The following is a 23,467-nucleotide window of genomic DNA, read 5'->3' as shown; positions in this document are numbered from 1 at the left end:
AAGGAACTCATGATGGCAACGGTAAAGACAGACACAACTGATCACAGTTATGGGGAGTTTATTAAACTGTATAATGGGTGAAAAAAACGCCTAATCTAAACCTAAGTCTAAGATGGGAGCAAGCTACGACCATCAAATAATAAGGCAGTCGAATAATAATGCCCTATACTAAAAAACATTGCCACACCTTACAACTAAGTTACACAATATTGGGGGATAATGTTCTCAAGAAAAGTGTCCACCAAATAAGTCAGGATGGTATGGCTGGGGTCTCCCTTCCTCATGATTTTAGCATGGAACAAGTCAGGACCTTTGAGCACAGCACACTCCTGGGCCTTTGCCAGCCCGAGGTTACAGTTGCTTTAAACAATGCCAGACCTTCTGAGGCTAAGTCTCTTTCCTGCAAAGTCTCTTGCCTTAGAAGGCCTGTTGAACCATAAACCGTAAACGAAACAAAGTTTCCTTTGGTAATCTTTCACGTTGGGCGATTGCTCTTCGCCCGTTGGATCCCTCTCAACCGGGCTCTGATCCTTTTTTGCAACTTTAGCCTCCCTGAATAGGGTTCACTACGGCCTTTCACTCAAAATTGTATCATTCAAAAGTCTCAATGCCTTTTTAAACACATATTCATTGTGAACATCCCTCAGCCGGGTTCACAATTGTCGCCACAATGCTCACGGGTATAGCATTGTTTACCCTCAACTCGCAGGCATCCCTCTGTCGGGTTCACATTTGCCAGTTAACTATTCATAGGTGTTTTAACACTATGCAGGATTCACATCACTTGGTTTTCCAGCCCCAATCAGGCTTTCTCTTAAGCCTCCAGTCAGACTTTTTCTAAGCCTCCAGTCAGGCTTCACACATTCACAGTTCGCTCCAATGTGTCAGACTTTCGAGTGTACGAGGGGTTTTGCTCAGCCCTCGTAGGACCACTTTGCACATTTGCCACCGGCCTCTTCTACGGCCTTTTGGCTCTCATAGTTTCAACAAAATATAATCCAATAAGGCTTGAGTCCTACGAATGAGGGCCCCCGTGATGCCGGACCACTCTGCTTCTGAACCTTTTACTGTGGTTTCTTTAAAATTTCAATTAGACAAGTTCTTTGTTTTACAAGGTTGCCGCCTGCAACCTTGGGCCCAGCACAGTTCGGTTTACTATCTGTCTTCTGAGACTCACCGTGCTAAACTGTTGGAGTTTCTTGTCTCGGGAGTCAAGGACGGCACCACAGCGGCAAGTGCTTCCCCCTGCTTTGGATATCAGCGTGGGAGGGCCCCATGTGCCGTTGACACCTGTCGCACCACACCCCAGCTGGACTTCCCGGTCTTAGGATTTCCCTTTCGGAGGCTTTTCAGGTCTCGGTTGAAAAGGGCAAGGGTAATTCCCTCCTCGTCTTGCCTCCGGATTAGCTGCTTCCTCTTGCGTTCGTACTTGCTTGAAGTGTGCTTTTGTGCTCCGCCTTTTTATCCTTGTGGGGAAAGGAAAGGGCCGTCAGGTGTGCTTAGTTGCTGTCAATTGCCTGACTCTGCCTGACCCTTGTGTTGGGACGTCAGGTAAATGGCTGTGGTGTTAGTCCATTGTCTATCACTGTGTAGGAAAGTGTTTGTGTTGGAAAAGTGGTGTGGGGGGAGTAGAACCTCTGACTATCCTACGGAGTAGGATGGGGAAAAGGAGTTGTAGGGAGGGGGGTACCGCGTCTCACCTGGCGGTGTACCACTTCCACTCCCCGAGGACCTCTCATCCAGGTGATCCTCCCGTACTGGTCCCCCCCAGGATCTCGATCCAATAGTGATGGCCGTGTCCTGGCCACCTGGATGACAGATCCCAGGTGACCAGGGGGTGGGACACCTTCAGGTTTCTCACACTGCCCAACACCCAATTCAGCAGGAATGCGTGCATATATAAAGTTTAAAAAACTTTGAAGATGCTGACTTTAAATCCTCAAGGACATGGCAAGCAAGCAGGTCTTAGATATTCAAAATATTCCTGGTTTAACCCCATTTACATGCAAAGGAGCAACCAAACCAGGGAAAGAGGATAACTGGCTGCTCAAACTAAGAGTTGCTGGCATGAATTGAAAATGCCAACTGCTTCCTTGGAGCCCTTCACCCCATGTTCTGAAGACTCTATACAAGTGTCTCAATTACCTCTGTGTGGGAGAAAGGAAGTACGAGTGCAGACCTAAGGCCAGAGGCAGGGGGAAGACTTTGAGAGATGAGAAGACCAGAGAGCATACAGAGGCTAGGGCACACTATCACTTGCACAGTGAGATCCAAGATCCACACCCTTGGACAAGCCTGACCCAGGGAGAAACATAAGAGGATGCTGAGGGCTGTATCCCAGATACCTGCAGGGAACAGACATCAAGGTAGGGAGAGGCGAATCTTTAGTGGGCTGATTGAACACCTTGGCTAGGCCATAGATGCTTGGCCCAGTGACCCACTGGCAGCTGGGTTACAATAAAGCAGCCCACAGCCCCCCGTGCCCCATATCAAAGCAATACCCTAAGGCCAAGGGGATTCTTGCTGGTAGCGGTGTGCTACCTTCACGTCGGAGATCCTAGCTGGTTATCCACGGTCAGGCAAGTCTGAATATCTGTGCCAAAGAAGCAAGGAAACACTTGCCATGCCAGATGCATGCTAAGTGTCAAAATCCTGAATGGATCTGACCAGCAAATAAAGAGCAGGGCATGGAGTCCTTTTTAGATGGGTGCTCTAGTGAATTCCTTAATTTCGCGACACTTGAACTCTTCCCTATAGCCCACAGTCATTGTCTTAACTATCTTCAAGCATTAATTTGCAAGAAATGCAGCTGCTGTGCTCAGTTCTCTTTACTGTAATGTTGTTGGGCGTCTAATCATATTGGTCTCGACGTGGGCAGACCTATAAGCGAGAGAGGGGTGAAGAGGACAAAGCAAAGACTCCTTGTCCAAAGGAAATTGTATCCCATTGGAAGGATGGGATCAGTGTACAGCACCTCTGCTTTCCAAAGAGCCGAGATGTGGAGGAGATCTGGGCACAGTGAAACTAAAGAGACAGGGCAGTCATTGATGCGTGCTCGCCTAATCCCTGGGAAGGAGACAAGACCTGGATAATCACAAGAAGCCAGACACTTTTTGTTCAGACGTTTGTTTGATTTATTTGTATAGCGCTCCAGACCCAGAGGTAAAAGGGCGCTTCGGTAAACGGTTACATAGTACATTATATACATTTTACAGATATAGATTTATACAGTTTGTAAGTAAAAAATACAATTACAGTATAGACCATATCGGACATAGTAGAGAGAGGAAGGTAAATGCTAGTTTTTGTCCAGTAACCAACTAATGACCTGTTTCCTAAATGACTGGAAGGACTCGATAGATTTGATCTTGAGTGGTAAGGTGTTACAAAGTTGGGAGGCAAGGACCGTGAAGCTGGATCCTCCAACTCTTTTTTTTAAGGTGAATCTGGGCACCGTTAGGCATAATATGTTCGAGGATCTAGTAATTCTGGCAACAGATTTCAAGGTCCATTTGTTGCTGAGATAAGGGGGGGCTAGGTGGTTTAAGGCTTTGTATGTGAGACAGATGGTTTTTAGGTCGATTTTATTTATTTAATTTAATTTTTTGCTGTATGGAGAGCCATTTGCACGATTCTTATTGTGGAGGAGATGTGCTGTCGCCTCGGGATTTTTAATGCTGCTCGTAACACGTTATTTTGGAGTACCTGTAGTTTATTAATTATGGATTGGTTTGCGCCTAGGTATAGACTGTTAAAGTAGTCCAATTTGGACTGTATAAGAGCCCTGGCCAAGGTGAGGCAGCTATTAGAGGACAAGAGAGGTCTGCAGGCCCTGATCAGTTTACCCGTGTAAGCAGTGGCTGAGGCAGTCATGTTAATTTGTTTGGAGAGATTAGTGTTGGCATCAAGATAAAGGCCAAGGGTTTTCACACTTTTGACGATGGGAATAGTGTCACCATCGATGATCATGCTATTGTAATTAGGGCTCAGTTTCAGTAGGTTATTAACTGAACTCTCCTAGTCAGTTCACCCTTCTCATCATTCAGGCATAGGCCGTGTGTGGCCATCCATGCCTGAATGATGGTAAATATTTTGTTAATCCGGGTGATGTCAGCATTGTAGTTACCTGAAAGGGTGAGGAGTATCTGGGTGTCAACTGCATAATTGGTGTAGGTGACACCTAGATGGTCCAGTTTGGCAAAGAGTGGCTTTGTAAATATATTGTACAAAAGTGGGCGAAACACATGATCCTTGTGGTACACCGCATGTGATGGGGTCAGCAGCTGCTACTGGTGAGAAGACCCCCATGGTTCTGTTATCCAGGAAGGATTGTATCCATGTGACAGCAGAGGAGGAGAAGTGAGTTGCAGAAGATTTTGTGATCAACCAGGTGGAAAGCTGCCGAGAGGTCTAAAAGGAGTAGGATGGCTGCGTTGACTTTAGCTTTCATTTCATCAATCTGTTTTTTGAGGTCAACAAGGGCAGTTTCTGAACCTTGTTGCAGTCTAAAGCCAAATTGACGTATTCCTAGCAATTGGTTTGTCTCTAGGTAGTCCTGAATTTGCAGTTAGGCGACTCTGTCAAGGATTTTTAGCAAAAATGGGACCGTGGTAATGGGTCTGTAATTGGTGGGTATGGCCGGGTCTAATGATTGTTTTTTTTTTTTTTTTTCGAAGTGGGAGAACCCGTGATTGTTTCAAGTTACTAGGGACTGAATTAGTGGAGAAAGACAGGTTTATTAATTTGGTGATAAAAGGGGATAGATCTCTGGTTGCGTCTTTAACAATCTGGGCAGGGCAGCTGTCCCCTTTGCAGTTGGAAGGTTTTAGAGAGGCTATGATGTTTGTACTTCAGGTATAATAACTTTTTTGAATGTGAAGCCTAAATTGGCGTCAATGGGGGGTGGTGTGCTTGGGCTGGTAGATTTGCTACTGGTGAGTTGTCGTTTACATTCTATTTTGGTTTTAAACTCTGAGATTTTGTTGGCGAGGGCGTCCTGGATACTGGTGCACCAGGGTTTGTTTCTCGTGCAAGTATCTGTAGGTGGATTAGGATTTTCTGATTCCTTTAGAATATCGAAAAGTTCTCTGGTGCAGAATCCTGCCTGATTTATCCTAATGTTATAGGTTTCTTTCTTGGTGCAAATTATCTCATTTTTATATAAGGAAGATTGGTTTTATTTTCATCATATGGTGCCATTTTCCAAAGTGTTTCTAGTTTAGCTTTCTTTTTTCTCAATAGTTTGAGTTCGGGGGTGTACCAAGAGTTCAAATGAGCTCTAGGTTTTCCTTTGCACAGTTTCAATGGGGCGATGGTATCAGTGGCAATGGTCATGGAATCGTTGTAGGTGTTGACCAATAAGTTAAAATCGGCAGTGGCCGGAAGTGCGTTGAGAGTGGGAAGGACCAAAGGTATTAGTGCTTCAGCGGTGATGTTACGCTTATTCCTGGTCGGACAGGCTGGTGCAGTAGGGCACTTATTGGGAGGTAGGTTGTTATTAATATCTAATGGAATGAGATGGTGGTCAGTCCATACAAGAGGTTGAGGGGCTGTGCAAGTAATATTGCAATTGAGAGCAACTATCCAATCGATGATTCTACCTTTCTGATGAGTAGGTTGCGACCTGAGTTGTGTGAAATCATGCTCCGCTAGAGCGTTAGCTAACAAGGAGCCTGGAGAGTCATTAGGGTCATTGTACCCAAGGTTAAAGTCTCCGAGGAGGATGATTTGTGCTGATGGCTTCGAGTTCTCAGCTATTAGAGAGGTGATGTCTTCCTCAAAGGCTCCAGGATGACCTGGGAAGTCTATATATTAAGTGAATGGAGATCGTGCTATTGGGAGAGGTTTGCAACTTGATAGTAAGGTGCTCACATGATTTTAGTGGAGAGGAAGTGACTGATCTGAGGTCTAGGGAGGTTTTAAAGATAATAGCTACACCTCCTCCCCGAGCATTGGGGTCTGTCAGCTCTGAGGATGGAGTATTTGTCAGGAATAGCTAAGGTTGAATAAGGTCCTGCTGCCTCATGTAGCCAAGTTTCAATTATGGCGAGGAAGTCAAGATTGTTAGGATGATGTCAGCAATTTCTATAGGATGGGCAACAAGGGATCTGACATTTGGTGCTCCTTTTAGGGGGTATGATTTGGGCTTGTTAGAGGCTGTATCCTTTTTATTAGTCTTGGTGTGGGGTTTGGCAAGAAGCTTTCTAATCATAAGGGAGTCTCTGGTGCCTAGTCTATTGTTCCGGCTGTGAAGTTAGGGTTAACTGTGAGTGTGTTTCCTGGGGGCTTAGTTGTGACGGGCTTAGTACTAGGTTTGGTGTGGTTAGGCTTAATACTAAGATTGGCGTCCCCTGTCAAACATGGAACACTTGGTCTAGGGTGGCACAAAGGTCTATGAGAGTTAATGTTAGATAGGGTGTCAACTGGGTGGTTGCTGTTTTTGGTGGTGGGGTTTTGGAGGTAGCTAGGTGGGAAGGGTGACCTAGTTGGCAGGAAGGGTGTGGGGCAGGGGATGTGGGAGTGTCTTGGGCATCCAAGTTTGGCTAGGCCATTGTTGAAGGCTATGTAGTTATTACCGCTGCAAGGTACACTATCTTGCATGACACAGAAAGGGAACCTGATGAGTGTGAACCAGGTGAGCATGGTCTTGGCAAAGGTGAGAACTAGGGTGAAGGGCTAGGAAAGGCAGATTCGACAAAGGCTAGGGATGCACACCAACGGGCAGATTCAGCTCTGGCTAGGTGCCTAGAAATAGGCATATTCAGCTTTGGCTAGGTGCCTAGAAATAGGCAGATTCAGCTTTGGCTAGGTGCCTAGAAATAGGCAGATTCAGCTTTGGCTAGGTGCCTAGAAATAGGCAGATTCAGCTTTGGCTGGGTGCACACAAATAAGGCAGATACAGCTTTGGCTAAGGAGTACACAGATGGGGATATATACCTACTAAGATGGCTATATCTAGGGTGCATGAGTCTGGGTAACCCCATGGAAGGGAATCGTAAAGCAGTAATGCAGAGTGACCTGGGGAAGCATGAATTTGGGTTCAATGTAGCAGAGTTCAAACACGGTGGGCACATAAGCACAATACTGTAGAAATGGCATGAGATTAGGACGGAGTAAAGGGTAGGAGACACATGCGGCTTTGGCCAGTAGAGTGCTGAGAACATAATCATTTAGCTCTGGTCGTGGCAGTAGATAACAGGTCTCGGTACAGTCGGAGAAACAGTAAGGATAGGGGGTACTAGTGCAAGGCATACATTTCCTTAGTAGAACGGGATAGTCAATAAAGTTAATACTGGCCGGGAGGACTTCGTTTTGTCATGTGGACCTAAGCATAATCAAGAAGTAGAAAATGACATTCACTACAGAAAAGTACTTTCAGGGCTCCTTGGTGTGGCAGCCGTGCGGCCATCCGCGGACAGCCGCAGGCAGGCCCTTTAGCTTGCCCTTCGGCTTACGCCTGTCGGTGGAGTCGAGGGGCGGGTGTAGGGGGCAGTGGCCAATCCAAGGCCAAGGCTGCTGCTGGAAGGTGGCTGTCGCTTAGGCAGGGTTGGGAGGCGCGGCCATTGACCATGCTGGTCATAATGGCAGCACACGGCGAGGGATGTGCAAAAGCACAGTTGTGGGCTTCGTTTTAGCCAAAATCCAATTTTTGGGCACTAGGGAGCTTTAGCCAGGAATTGTGGCAGCAGATTCTGGCAGTGCTCAGAATAATGCCCCGCCTGGTTGCTGGGGGTGTGGAGGCGACGGCAGGTAAGGGCTGAACCCAGGAAGTGAACCACGGGATGAGCCCAGAAAGGCTGGAAGCCATTCAGAATTTTAATTACCTTAAATTTTTAGTTCATTTAGAACTTTGTTGGATCTGACCATTTGATGGATCCTGACAACTGAGTTTTACTCCATCCCCTTTACTTTTTCCAACAATGTAAAGATTCCCTAATAATCTACAGTAACATTAAGTGACTTCCTGGTGGGCCCTTTGGTCTGTCTGGTATGATAGTTCCCATACATCATACCTGGAAATGCTGTTTTGCTTGCTTTATTCCTACCAAATGTATGTATATAAATCGATTTTTATCCAGGGTACCATGCTAGAGAAATGCTACATGTATATTAAATTATCCCTGAATTATTGGTAAGGGAATGAATAACTGAATGTGATTTTAAACAATCAACAAAAAAACGTACTTGAAATCAATTGATCCATTACTCATTTTGTAAATTATGAAAAATGACATTGGGTTTATGAGAGAATCTTACAGTTTGTGTAGATTGGTTGTGGTGACTTTTATTTTTCATTTTGTTTCAGACACATGTTGGACGATTTGCGCCTCAGTTCTCTGGGTATCAGCAGCAAGATTCTCAGGAGCTTTTAGCATTTCTTCTTGATGGCTTGCATGAAGATTTGAATCGAGTGAAAAAGAAACCTTATCTGGAGCTCAAAGATGCCAACGGCAGGCCTGATTCGGTATGATGTGTGGGGACCATGAAAAAGTCTTCTTCATAGCACCTATAGTTCTTCCCAGTGTTTGGCGCACAAAGCAGTGAAACCTGGAAGCCCAGGTGTGCATCCTTTCACCACCACCTACTCACTATATCATGTTGAGCAAGTGACTTTACTACCACACAGTGCTTAATTTTTGTTTTTCTTTCTGACCCCTATGCTGATATCAGTTTGGTTTTTTTTATTTGTGCTTTATTTGGAGGCCATTTCCACAGACTTAAAATGCTCGTTTTGTACAGGAAAGTGTGTGATCTTGCTGGCTACAAGTTTGTTCGATTTTTGGCCACTTTCATGTTTCAATTTAACATTTGAGTTCAGTGCCAGGGATCGAAATGGCTGATGAGGAGGATCTAAATGCATTTCCTTGGTATATGACAGAAACCACTGAGCAGGAGCCGCTCCTTCGGTACAAGGCACTAGTAAAATATATTTAAATGGGATTGTGTCCTCCGACGTATTCCTCATCTTAGATATCTCCTTCCAGCTCTGCTGGCCTCGGAAAATTTTTTCTCTAGAGGGCGCTGCGCGTCGACGTCCTCCGAGTTGATGTCCCTCGACAGCCGCTGTATCGACGTCAACGTCATCCTGCCTATAAAGGCCGCGCTCCGTTTCTCAGTTCCATTTTTCTGCGCTTACTCAGTGCCTCGGAATACCGTTGCTCAGTTCTTAGTCAGATTAATCCTATTTACCTCGAGTTATTCGATCCGTACTCGATGGCTTCCTCGTCGGAACTGACAACTCCTCGATCCGGCTTCAAGAAATGTCGAGATTGTGGGAAAAATATATCGTTGACCGATCCTCACAGAGTTTGTCTGTGGTGTTTGGGAGCTGAACACCATTGTTCGGAATGCGAGGACTGTATGTCCATGACAGCTAAGGCCCTGAAGGAGCGTAGGGAGAAGCTGGAGAAAGGTAAGACTTTTAAAGCTTCTTCTTCGTCGACGAAGTCGAGACATTCGTCTCCTCGTCACCATTCGCGCTCCAAGTCTCGGAGTGGGTCTCGTCACTCCTCGAGATCGAAGCACTCGAAGAGGAGACGTCGAAGATCCCCTTCTCCGTCTTCCTCTGTTTCGCCAAAAAGAATCCCTTGCCCCACGAAACATAGTTCCCGGGCTGAATGGGAGGAATTCCGAAAAAATATGATGAGCGTCTTCGAGAAAGCGGCCTCGACCCCCTCGAAGACTGCCGAGAGCGATGCCCTGGCCGAAAGACCCGAAGAAAAAAACGCAGTACCCGGCGAAGGAAACCTCTCGAGCGCGTCTCGAACCCTCGAGTAGGACTATGACCTCCAAACCTTCCTCGAAGGTTCCGTCGGCGCCGTCGACGAGGGTTCCGTCGAGGTCGATGTCTTCGACGCCGTTGTCGAAGGGACCTTCGACACACTGGTCTGTTGACTCGACGCCAGCTTCGACGCCAAGAAAAGTCATGGTTACCACACATCCAGTGACTATCCCCAGGTCCTCGACGTCGATGGCTTCGAGATTGTCGAGTAGAATTCCAATTCTGTCGAGGTCTTCGAGGCCTCCGCCTTTGTTTTCGACGCCACGCTCGAAGCCTTCGGCGTCGACGACATCGATGTTTTCGAGTCAGATAATGACAAGTCCGGCACCCTCTGCCTTGGAAATGGGATTTACTCCCTTTATGAGTTCAGAACAATTGAGAACTATATCCTCAATTTTGGAAGAGGGTGAATTGTCTGAACAGGAAGACACATTTGAGTTACAGGGACCTGTAACCCCAGTTAGAGAGGAATTTTCCTCTGAAGAGCGCAGGTTAAAGGATCTTCATGATTCCTTACATGAGGCAAGTGGGTTAGACACTTCCCCTGAGGTGGAGTTTGCTAAGCCAGACCCAGGGGAGCATGCTGAAACCCCCTACAGAGCCTTAATGGCCAGGATCACAGAGTTCATGGGGTGGTCTGCACCTTCACAATCTTTCCAACAAGATGACCTCACAGATATTCTTGACAAAGGCCCACAGGAGGATCCTGTGGTGCCTTTTCATAAAGCTCTTCAGAGAAAGATCATGACAAACTGGGAAACCCCAGATGTAGTACCAGCAGTAAATAAAAAACTGTCTACAAAGTACAGGGTATCTTCTACAGACCCAGAGTTTTTGTCTAAACACCCATCCCCAGAAAGTCTGGTGGTACAGGCAGCATCCTCTACCGATGTCAAGACGGCTTATCCTACTGTCCCACAGGACAGGGACGATAAAAAAATATGATGCTATGGGAAAGAAAGTCTTTTCAGCATGTAGCATGGCGTTAAAATCTGTTAATGCTACTTGCACCCTTGCTAGGTTCAGCCATACACTTTGGGAGTGTGCTTCTACAGCGGCTGACTGCATCCCGGAGGGAGAAGAAAGGGATGCGTTCCTGAATATTATACAGGACGGTAAAGACGCTATGTGCGAATCCCTCCAGACGGGCATTGATTCGGCTGACAGTATCAGCAGAGCAATGGCGGCAAGTACATCAACCAGGAGATTCGCTTGGTTAAGAAAGTCTGGTTTTGCCCCAGATGTGCAAGCCAGGCTCTTGAACATGCCATTCGATGGCTCTTCTTTGTTCGGGAAAAAGGCGGATGACAGTTTAGAGAAACTGCAAACTTCAAAAGCAGCAGCAAAATCCCTAGGAGCTGCAATCTGTCAGACTCCTTTTCGTCCCACAGGAACCTCTGCGAGGGGCAAGTCCTTTCGCTTCTACTCCGCATTCGGAAGAGGTAGAGGACGACCGGCTAAAAGGGGTCAAAGAAGAACTACCCGAGGTGGACGGGGTAGATATTCAAAAGCCGCAGCAACAGCAGGTGCCTCTTTACCATCGGCATCTGCATCAGCCGCCCCAAAACCACTCTGAGGACTTCCCTCACAGGACACCTGTAGGAGGCAGGTTGACTCAACATCTGGCGGTATGGCAGGCTGTCACGTCAGATGCTTGGGCATTGGAAACAGTTGCCCAAGGTTACTGCCTGCCTTTCCTACGTATACCTCAGTCATCCACCGGGGATCAGCTCTCAGAAAGCTCCAGATCCGCTCCTCTTGCAGGAAATTTGGGACCTTAGAACCGGTACCTGTAGCAGAGAGGAACAAGGGCTGGTACTCCCCTTACTTTCTCATTCCAAAGAAAGACGGAGGACTGAGACCCATCTTGGACAAATTCAAGATGGTCACTCTTTCTCAGATCCTCCAGGCCCTTCAGTTCCAGGACTGGTTGGTATCTCTGGACCTTCAGGACGCTTATTTCCATGTGCCTATCCATCTCAAACACAGGAAATACCTGAGGTTCGCAATTGGCAACTCTCACTATCGAGTGCTGCCATTTGGGCTGACCTCCGCCCCGAGGGTCTTCACCAAGTTAATGTCGGTAGTGGCTGCAAGTCTAAGGAGGGAAGGGATTCACGTCTACCCCTACCTGGACGATTGGTTGATCAGGGCTGTTTCTCCGGAACAAGCTCAGATCCAGCTAAATCACGTGTGCCACTTCCTTCACAGACTGGGCTTCTCCCTCAATTTAAAGAAGTCACAAATGATACCATCGCAGAGACTCCAGTTCATAGGAGCGATCCTGGATACTTCCCTGGGAAAAGCCTCGCCATCAGAGTTGAGGGCTCAAGATATTCTACAGATGGTTACCAAGTTCCAGCATGCCCAACGTCTCCCAGCCTTCGACTTTTTGAGGTTGCTAGGCCTCATGGCATCCTGCATTTTCCTAGTGCCATAGGCTCGCCTGAGAATGAGATCCCTCCAGTGGGCACTGAGGACTCAGTGGTCACAATTCTCAGGGAGAATGACAGATCTTCTTCAGGTTCCCGGCAGGGTGGCTCTAGACCTTCAGTGGTGGGCCTGTCAGGAGAACATTCTGAAAGGAGAACAGTTTTGGCAACCCTGGCCGGAGATAACAGTAGTCACGGATGCCTCACTCACGGGGTGGGGAGCCCACGCTAACGACTTGACCATCAGCAGTCGTTGGTCTCCATCAGAGTCCAGACTACACATCAACCAGTTAGAGCTGAGAGCCATCAGACTTGCGCTGAAGGCGTTCCTGCCAGCTGTACAAGGGAAGAACGTCCTGATAATGACGGACAACACGGTGGCCATGCATTACCTCAACAAAAGAGGAGGCGTAGGATCACTACCCCTGTGCAGAGAGGCGATGCAGCTCTGGTTTTGGGCAATCCAAGAAGGAATCTCTCTATCGGCAGTTCACCTAGCCGGAGAGAAGAACTTGACAGCGGACGCTCTGAGCAGGCAGAACACAGTCTCCCACGAGTGGGAGCTAGCTCAGGAAGTCCTTCAAGAGATCTTCGCCCTTTGGGGAACCCCTCAGGTAGATGTGTTCGCCACCAGCCTAAACAGGAAATGCGACCTGTTCTGCTCAAGGGAATTTCCCCCGAGAGGAGCTCTGGGAGACGCGTTCATAGTGGACTGGGAGTTTCCGCTTCTGTACGCGTTCCCACCGGTCCCTGTCATTCCTCAAATGATCAGGAGGTTGAGAAGATTCCGGCGAACCATGATCCTAATTGCCCGGGATTGGGCCAGGAGAACGTGGTACCCGGACCTTCTAGACTTGTCCATCTGCCCTCCAATTCGACTCCCACTCAGAGAGAACCTACTCTCACAGAAGGGAGGTCAGGTTCTCCATCCAGACATCAAAACCCTCAACCTTCACGCTTGGCTTCTGAAAGGCTGAGGTACAAGGATTGGGACCTCCCTGATGATGTTATGGAGGTGTTGCTTTCGGCAAGGAGGCCAGCAACAAAGTCTTTATACCGCTGCCGTTGGAACAGATTTTGCAGCTGGTGTAGAGAACAGAATATCGACCCTTTTTCATGTGGTACACCAATGGTTTTGTCCTTCCTACTATATTTGCCAAATTCAGGCCTTCAAGTTGGCACCTTTAAGGGCTATCTCGCAGCGCTGTCCATCTTTAAGCGTACTGCGGAAGAACCATCCTATTTCAAATTACCCTTGGTAATACAGTTTCTAAAGGGGTTAACCAATGTTTATCCCCCAAGACCATTCCAAGTTCCCCTATGGGATTTAAACTTGGTACTAACTTTCCTGATGGGTACACCTTTCGAACCTCTCCATTCTTGTTCGTTAAGATTCCTTACCCTTAAGACTGTTTTATTAATAGCACTTACATCTGCTAGAAGGGTGAGCGAATTACAAGCTCTTTCTTGTAAACCCCCTCATACAATATTTCACAAAGACAAAGTTGTCCTGCACGTGAAGCCTAATTTCCTCCCAAAGGTGGTTTCTGAATTCCATATCACTCAGAAGATTACCCTACCATCTTTCTATCCTCCTCCTCCCCCGGGGAAAGAGGAAGAGAGGTTACACAGGCTAGACCCTAGGAGGGCTTTAAGTTTTTACATTAGTAGACTAGCCAGGATAAGACAGGCAGACCAGCTGTTTGTAGGTTACACAGGTCACAAGCTGGGGTTACCAATAACTAGGCAGACCATTTCCAGATGGATCATTCTAGCCATTCTGGAATGTTATAAACTGGCAGGGAAAGAGCCCCCTCAAAACCTTAGGGCTCATTCGACCAGAGGTATTGCAGCTTCATCGGCCCTCAAAAGAGGCGTGCCGGTTAAAGACATATGTGCGGCCGCTACATGGTCGTCTGTCCATACCTTTACACGTTTTTACAATCTGGATTCCTCCTCCAGTCAAGAGACTAGGTTTGGAAGGGCTGTACTGCATTCTATTCATCAATAGAAGACAGCGTGAAGTCAGTACTCCCTCCTCCGATAATAGAATACTGCTATGGGAGCCTATCTAAGATGAGGAATACATTGGAGGACACAATCCCTTCGAAGAACAAGTTTCTTCTTACCTTGTAACGTTCTTTCGACGGGGTGTTCCTCCGACGTATTCCTCATCGACCCTCCCATCCATCCCCGCAGTTCTACTTCCTTTGTTGTTGCAGCTTACGCTCCTTCAGGGTGATTAGTTAGTCCAGAAAGTATTATTGTGGGCTACAAAACGGAACTGAGCAACGGACGCTGCGCGCGGCCTTTATAGGCAGGATGACGTCGATACGGCGGCTGTCGAGGGACATCGATTCGGAGGACGTCGACGCGCAGCGCCCTGTAGAGAAAAAAATTTCCGAGGCCAGCAGAGCTGGAAGGAGATATCTAAGATGAGGAATACGTCGGAGGAACATCCCATCGAAAGAACATTAAAAGGTAAGAAGTAACTTGTTCATCTATTTAATTTCTGGAGATTGTGGATCTGCTTAGATCAAATGCCCTGCATAGTCTGACATCTAGTGGTAGTCGCAGAGTATTACAAGATTTGTTTTTGAAAATCAAAAACTGACGTTGACAGGGCGTGTTAGTAATACTATCCCTTGTGTAACATGTACTGTACCCATGGTCCTTCATGCGTCGAGGTCCCTCAGAATCAGTTTTTTCCCGCCATCGAAGTCGGTAGTAAATGCAGAGTTCTCTCCCAGGCTGATGCCTTTAATTAGTTGAAAGTTTAACTGTAGACTTTCTTTCCTTATTGTTCGCTTTGCCGCACGGCCAACAGACTGCTCGACGGCTTTCGACGAACAACCTCATCGTCGACGAATTGACTGATTGACGACCACACGCAGCCTACACAGGCCTCTTCGGGTTTCGGCCCATTACAGTAGGGAGTCGTCATACTAATCTCTTTAGAGAATGCATATTCTGTCACCCCCTTTCCCGGTTTCACGCACCGAGTATGCAATTACTGTCTTCTGAGGGACCACCCCGAAAAAGTTTGTCAATCTTGTGAACTTTTTCGACCTAAAACTTTAAAGGATCAGCGCACCAAACACTGGGTCGCCCATGCCATGCAGGCCGAAACCTCCACTACAGTGACCGAAGACTCCAGCGAAGGCAGTATCGTGATCATGAGTGCTGCCGAAGGTGAGCAGGGATCATCGGAACCCCATGTGCGAGCCCCTGATGCCAATAAGCAGGCCAGCGAAGTCACCCGGGGGCCAGAGCACACAAGCCCAAGAACACCAAACCCATACCCCACGGCTGACTTTCGACAGTACGAGTGTCGAAGCCCATGCAGTGTCCACGGAGGAAGCCTCAGGTTCTTCACTGTCCTCTGGGCCATTGCATACGCATATGCTTTCGTCACATGACAGGCCTCCGAAACTGGACCTGGAGGTCGGTTCGGACACCGCACACAAAAAGGCCCTCCTTTTGCATGCTGAAGAACAGGCGGCGAAAGGATTTTCGACGTCCCTCAAGAAAACACTGGCTATGAACCCCAACCAAAGACCCCCCGATCCCTGCTAGACTCTCTCTCAGGGGCTATGCGCCACAAAGAGCAGACTCCCTCCCAAGCCACCCCTGTCACGTCAGGCTTTCCACCTTCATGTGATTATGCGCCTGAATAATTTAATACTATTTTAAGGAGGCTGTCCAGTTTTCTGGACTTTATGGACAGGCACCCAGATCAACTATTTGTATTTTTAATGTGCTTTTATATAGCGCCTTTGTCCAAAGCACTTTAAATAAGAAAATCAACGATACATAAACTCAGCAATGCAAATCAACATTCAAATACTGCTGGCAACAATCAATCAGAAGACTGAAGCAGGTAAGTTTTTAGGGAGGAACGGAACAAAGAGTAAGAAATGATGGCGCGGAGAGACCGAGGGAGCATGCTCCAATGAAGAGGAGCAAGAAGCTGAAATGAACGAAAGCGGGACTGGGCACAAGGGGGACGGGGAACATTCAGCCTGAAGAGACCAGAAGAACGGAGAGTGCGTGAAGGATTATAAAATGAAAGCAGAGAAGCAAGATAGCGGGGCAAGTCTGTCAAGATTTAAAAGCTAGGCAAAGAAAGTTACATTTAAGCTTGGAATAGAATGACAGTCAGCCAAGTGAGGCAAGAGACGAAGAGATCGACTCCCGATAAGAAAGAAGACAGAGTGAACAAATAGAAGAAGGGTAAATTGATTTAAGGGGAGCGAGAAGTGTACAGGGAAGACCAAAGAACGTAACAGAACAGTAAAATTGGTGAGAGAAGATTACGAAGAGATGAGAATTTTTGGAGCTTGAAAAGTAAGAAGTGCGGACTCTACGAATATTATAAAGATTAAATCGACAGGAGCAAGATGTAAGATATGATGAGCAAAAAGATTGGAGTCGAAATAGAGACCAAGATTACGAGCAGTGGGAGAGATAGACTGGAGGGAGGAAAAGAAATAGGAAGAGGAGACTGTGTTAGGAGAGTGTTAGCAGGAAAGAATAAGACTTCAGTCTTCCAGCATTTAAGGTAAGGAAACGGGAGGTCGTCCAGGATTTGATGGCAGAAAGACATGTTGAGGTAGTGTGGTGAAAATCGGGCATGAAAGACGAAAAGGATAGAAAGAGCGGAGTATCATCAGCTTAGAGATGCCTCACAGGCATGGGCCCCATGACAACAGCCCCCTGCCAAAAAAGCTGGTCTTGAGCCACAGCCTAGCACCTCTGCTCTAGTCACCACGGCCTCAACATACCAAGTCCCCTCTCAGGACATGTACTATTATGATCGCTCAAGGTCACAAGACCCAGGGTCTCAAGGGGTCCTTTGTAGTCCAGTCCAAGACAGATTCTATGACGGTGATATTTACGTAATCCAGTCGCCGGACCATCAGGACCAGCCAGTAGCAGATTCTCCAGTTCAACCACAATACAATGAACTGCTACTAAAGGCTGCACAACATTTTAACATAAACACTCTGGAAGCACAGGTCGACAAAGACTTTGTGGAAGACATCCTGGGAGACAAAACAATTCTGCAACCCAGTTTATTCCGCTCCTGCAGCCCGTACAAAGACGCACCCAGACATGCCTACTAGCGTGTGGTCTCAAGGGCTGTCAACCCCAGAATAGAAACTATTACGACCAGCGCCCACTGACCCTCTGTATATTAGGAGTCAGCTTAAACCTGATTCTTTAGTAGTCGCCACTTCCAGAAAGAGAGCAGGCCCTCTGCTGGCGTTGGCAGGGGCCCAGCCAGACAAGGAAAGCAAAAAACCAAAACGATGTTTCTGATGCTTGTTAATCTACTTAGAATCACACACTGTACTTATGGTCCGACATCCATTGGTTACCGCAGAGTATTGCATCTTGTCTTTTGGGGACATAATGCGCCTAGCTCCCTCAGATTGTTTTTTTCCGCACAGATGACTGGTCGCCCCAATGTGAAGCTCTTCATAAGAGAAATTTTTTATCCTTGTTTACCGACTTTGTCGGTTATTTCCCCGGCCTACACAGTAGGGAGAATGGGGTTGGTGTGGTGTTATCTTTCGCTGTGTCTCTCCTCTTTCCCCTCTAGTTCTGGCCAGATGCAAGTCACACTACGGGGACAACACCCGGCGACAGGGGCGTACAAAAGACACACACTAAACACACAACCCCTTCCCTGGTTTCGACGGTTTCGTCGAAATGGGTGAAAGAGCCAACAAGACCTCCGAAAATTTTGACGGAATCCTCTGATCTTGAAAATCAACAGCCTTCCCTGCATCCGCAGCAGCGTCTTGCGACTGGGCCTTCGAAACTTAAGGGCGCTACCTCCAATTCACATTTGGCCATCGAAGTGCACTCAATTGATGCTCTGGCGCCCCCTTATGGCCCCGGTAGGACAAAAATCTACTGCTAGGCCTCCTAATCAAATGGTAGGAGAAAAATCTACTGCTAGGCCTCCTAGTCGTATGGCACGCCCCGATTCGCAGAACATCGCCAAAAGCATCGCGAGGATTACTTCGGCAGTGGGGTTGGTTCCTAAGGAGTGGACGAAACGCAAAGAGCATGCCACGGACACGTCTAAAGACATGCCACAGCACCCCCAATGCTCGCGAAGACTATGAAGACAGTCAGGAGCCTTTGTCTAGCACTATTAGTAATAAATTTCGACGCCAAAGACAAGAAAATGAAGATTTTTTAACCTTTTGCACCTTCTGGTTTGTCTAAATGGACCAGGGAAAAATGTGAAGGGTGCATGGACTGCTTGGAAAGGATTGTCACTTTCAGAGCACCCTACACCCAAGAGACCTCGGGAGGATCCTCTTTCTGTATCAACCTTAAGGTTTCCTGGAAATTTAGAATCTTCTCGGGACCAGTTCACTTCTATCCACCCTGAAGATGAAATTCAAATGGACACAAATCAAGACATTTATGATGAGGAAGAAGATACTACTTTACTACAAGACTACAATGCGAATGACCAGGCAGATGCCACGGACAACTGGGAGGACACTCATCAAGTTGAGACGGAGCCATGGGCACTCACTAATTGCAATCAGGACACAGAGGTCCTGTGTGTGGACTCCCCTCCTTCCGGCCCGCCAGGCTTCACGAATAGACGATCAGATGGCCTTTAATGCCATTTTAAGGAAGGCTGCCGATTACTTTCGGATCGCCACCCAAGAAGCCATACCTGAATAAGATTCTGTGGAGGACATTCTTAAAGAAAAACACCCCTCCAGTCAAGCCATTCCTCTCCTTAACTCCATTGAAATGAGATTGGCTTCTTCTCTTGTCACCCCAGCCCAAACAAGGACGGTAAATCCAAGGGTGGAAAAATGATTTCAGCCATCGCCTACTGACCCTCAATAAATTAAAAGCCATGCCACCCCCGATTCCCTAGTGTTTACCACCACCTGGAAACTGGCGGGAGTACCCCTTGCTACGGGAGAGACACCTCCCGATAAGCAGTCAAAAAAAATGATATGCCTTGGGTAAACCTATTACCACAGCAGCTGCCTTTACCACGCGCATAGCAAACACCACATTGCTTGCCAGCTATGCCGATGCGCAGTGGAACCTTATACAAGAAGGTCTCCAGGAAGTGCCTGAACCCGCAAGAACTAAATTACTCGCTATCGTGGCCGAGGGCAGGCAGGTCAACACAAATGTAATAAACACTCTGGATACTGCAATGGCGGCAGGAATGTCCCTAGCTCAGAACACCCTGATCCAAACGGCACACTTGGCTCCGAAACCGGGCTTCAAGCCGGAGACCCAAGCAGCCCTTATAAATAAACCTATCGAGGAATCAAACCTATTTGGTAAAGCAGTCGACGAGGCTCTAGAGACTGCCAAAAAAGAGCATGAGACTCTTAATTCTCCAACAAATCACTCAGAAGCCCTCCCCCCAGAGGGGAAGCAGTTCCCGTCGGTTCTTTCGAGGCCAATCCCGTTCCACACAGAACATGTACAATGCGGTTAACAACTGGAACTCCGGGCAGGCATCCAGCACCCCCGCCAACTATCCACCTAGGGTTTAGCGGCGCGGGAAGGGTAGAGGCAGAGGCCCCAACTACAGGGGAGCCACAGCCTCTGGTCAGAAATTAATTACGGATTCCGGTCCCCTCCCATGTCACTCCGGTTGGTGGGCGCTTAACATCTTTCCTTTCGGCATGGGAGGGAGTTACTTCAGACATGGGCTTTTAAAGACGATTGCCCACGGGTACTGTGTGGAATTCGCCCGACTCCCTACAATTCAGACCGCCCAAGACAAGACGCCTGACGCCAGACCATCTGCGTATCCTGAAACAAGACGTGGAAGCACTGCTGGAAAAGGACGCCATAGAAGCCGTCACTATTCTACAGGTAAACAAGGGTATTGATTCAATGTACTTAAAAAGGACCTCACCACGCGCGCTGTACTAGACCTGCACCCAGCAAACAAATTTGTAAAAACCTCAAATGTTTTGTATGGTAACTCTGCAGGAAGTAATCCCACTGTTGAAGCAGGGGATGACATGGCAACACTGCACATGAAAGATGCATACTTTCATATTTCAATGTTGCCAGCGCACAGAAAATATCTAAGGTTCGTTATAGAGGAAAAGCACTATCAATTCAAAGTCCTCCCCTTCGGCATTGCTTTGGCACCAAGGGTGTTTACAAAGGTGCTGGCAGTAGCAGCGGCATACCTGTGCAGACTATCTGTCCTGGTTTACCCTTACCTCGACGACTGGCTCATAACAAGGAACTCTTACGAATACTCAGAAGACAATAGACCTCCTGTTCAATCTGGGATTCTCCATCAACGAGAAGAAATCCAGCTTAGACCCAGTGAATTCAAGCAATTTCTAGGGGCTCGAATCCTAGTCTTCCCCCCCGAGAGGGTTCAGAACATGCTTTCTCAGATCCCTCAATATGTAGCCAGTCGGTAAGTGACGGTACGCAAGGCCATTGGCTTGCTAGGTATAATGGCGTCATGCATTTACAGTTCCCCACCAGCGGCTGTGCATGCGTCCCATGCCAGAGTGGCTCAACAGCCAGTGGTGCCAGGCCAGCAGATAATGGGAAGATCTGATAGTTGTCTTGCCAGCCCTTGTTCTTTCCCTGCAGTGGTGGTTGAGGGAAAACCTTCACTACCCCTGCAGTAGAAGCCACTCTCACGACAGGCGCATCTCTCACGGGGTGGGGCCCTCACCTGCTTCAGCAGACAGCGCATGGAGTGTGGTCCCCACAAGTAGCATGCAACCATATAAATCTGTTGGAGCTGCTAACGGTGTTCAAAGCACTGAAAGCCTTTCAAACACAGCTACAGGGGAGGACAGTTCTGATCCTGACAGCACTACAGCCATGTATTACCTAAACAAACAGTGGGGCACACACTCTCCAGGGCTAACCAGGCTGTTCCAGAACATTCGGATGTGGGCTCTCAAACACAAGATGTTCCTACTGTCCCAACACGTTCCAGGAGAACTCATTCTTCTGGCGGACGTGCTCAGCCGAGATTTCCCACTGCCCGTAGAATACGAATGGCGTCTACACGAAGACATAGTCTCCAGCGTCTTCGCAGAATGGGGCATCCCAGATTTCTGCCTGTTCGCAACTCAGGAGAATGCCCAATGCCAAGACTACGCTTCCAGGAACCCCCAGAACCGCTCCAAGGGGAAAGTACTCTGGATAACATGGTGAGGGAAATTTGTCTACGTTAAGCCAGCTCTCCCCCCCCCCAAACCAACCCCCCTACTCAACAAGATAGTTCACAAGATGCACTAGGAACCGGTTGCCATGATTCTGGTGGCCCCCATGTGGGCCCACCATCCCTGGTTCGCTCATCTAATGGAAATGTCCGTCCCCCCTCGCCCCCTGCGAGACTACCCTGCCCGTACATGTTGTCTCAGGACAGAGGGGAAACACTACACCCATGCCCGCAAACTCTGAACTTATTAATTTTTCAATACAACCAACAATACAAACCAAACACGCATTGCGATCCACCATCATTACATTTAACATCAATTGGTCTTTATTCACTGCCCCCCTACTCCCACCCCCCCCTCCCCCCCTTCGCGAGCCTGTTTATCCTTCACACCCAGTATCTGCCACACATGGATGGGCGGCATTATCATCAGATTCCTCTGGATCTGACATTGTTCCAAATAGGCCAGATATCAATGTTTTCCACGCCATCAGGCTACCCACTTTCTCCTCCCAAGACATGCAACTTGCCTTCTGCCACACCACCGGTTCAGCCTCCGCCCATTTCTGTAAATCTTTCCACCACACCTCCACCTGTGGCTTACGACACTTTTTCCATCCCATAGCTATCCTTCGTTTTGCAAGCACGTACGCTAAATCTTTCAGTTTCCCAACATGCTTCAGCTTCCGTTGCCTAGGAAACCCTCCCAACAAGCAGGCCCAAGCCGTATCAACGGCAAGCGTGACCCCTTTCTCTGCTAGCTTTTGTGAAACTTTTCTCCAGAACCCCTCGATCACTGGGCACGCCCAGAACATGTCATATCAGCATTCTCCTCATCACACTTGGGGCACGCCTGTCTCCCAGCATTCTGGAATTTAGATATCCTCAGCGGGGTCATATATGCTCTGTGCATTACGTACAACTGTATTTGCTGCAATCTGGCATTCCCAGGGCCCGCTCCCACATCCCATCTTCCATTTGGGCTCCCACCTCGGTTTCCCAATCCAATCTCAAATGTGTCAATTCTTTTCCAACCTTAGTCATTACCATCTCATACAATCTAGAGATTTCATGTCCCCCCCTCAGTTGTCATATATCACCGCCATAATGGCGTCCGGTTCCTCCGCCAGAACTGTCTCAGGCCACGTTATCCGAATCTTCCGCACCAGCCTGTGATACGTAACATATTGGCCCCCAGGTAGCCCCGCCTCCTCTCAGTCCTTCAAACTCCCTGATGGCCCCCTCTTGCCATACATCACCCAACGTTGCCAGTCCCACTGACTCCCAATAGGTTCTGATAATCACCCTCAGTTGCTAATCTCCTCCCGCCAAAGCAACCAGAGGTACCTGCGGGGAACACGGGAGTGGGTCCCCCTTTATTATACATGCTCGTCGCCACATTTTCCACCCAAGCCTCATCATCCCCGGGTACTCCCTTATTTCTGACTCCGGCAACCAGATCATTTCTTTCAAGTAAAACGGGGCACAGTCATGCCCGAACAATCTAAATTCCGGGGTCGCTTCATCGGAGAGCCATTTGGCCACAAACTGTAATTGACTTGCTAAATAATAGGCCTCAAAATTAGGTAGCTTGATGCCCCCTTTTTCGTGAAAGTTCTGCAACTTCCAGAGCGCTACTCTGTTTCGGGTACCATGCCACAGAAAGTCTCTACACACACCATTTAATTGAACAAAAAACCTCTTAGGAATCATATGTGGAATATTGCTAAAATAGTGCAGGAGCCTAGGCAGAACCACCATCTTAAGCATCACTCCCTGTCCCATCATCGCTAAGGGCAACTTCTCCCAAAATCTCATGCATTTTAACGGCCATCTCGGTATTACACCTGTGTTCCTCCTCCGCCGTATGGCACAAATCTATTCCCAGGTAGCGGAAAGAGCCCACAGTCCACGGCACCTGCAACACCGGCAACCTTTCCACAGGGATGCCTTTATAACTGCCCAGAGGGAAAATGCTAGATTTTTGGGGATTCACAGCTATACCGGACAACCTCGCATACCTTTCCATCACCTCCAGAATAT

At 47.9% G+C, this 23,467-nt stretch overlaps 1 protein-coding gene across 2 annotated transcripts in view; it reads left to right on the top strand.

Annotated features, from left to right (window-relative positions):
• USP4 (ubiquitin specific peptidase 4) overlaps positions 1-23,467 on the top strand; it is a 2,223,295-nt gene that overhangs the window by 852,930 nt on the left and 1,346,898 nt on the right. For both annotated transcript variants that reach the window (XM_069644193.1, XM_069644194.1), the window contains one exon: positions 8,306-8,464. In XM_069644193.1, the coding sequence (XP_069500294.1) occupies positions 8,306-8,464 (159 nt within the window). The remainder of the gene's footprint in view (positions 1-8,305; positions 8,465-23,467) is intronic.

The sequence above is a fragment of the Ambystoma mexicanum genome, chromosome 2p, assembly GCF_040938575.1.
Source record: "Ambystoma mexicanum isolate Mex_15411 chromosome 2p, UKY_AmexF1_1, whole genome shotgun sequence".
NCBI classification, from domain to species: Eukaryota; Metazoa; Chordata; class Amphibia; order Caudata; family Ambystomatidae; genus Ambystoma; species Ambystoma mexicanum.
This window is presented reverse-complemented; position numbering and strand designations above follow the sequence as displayed.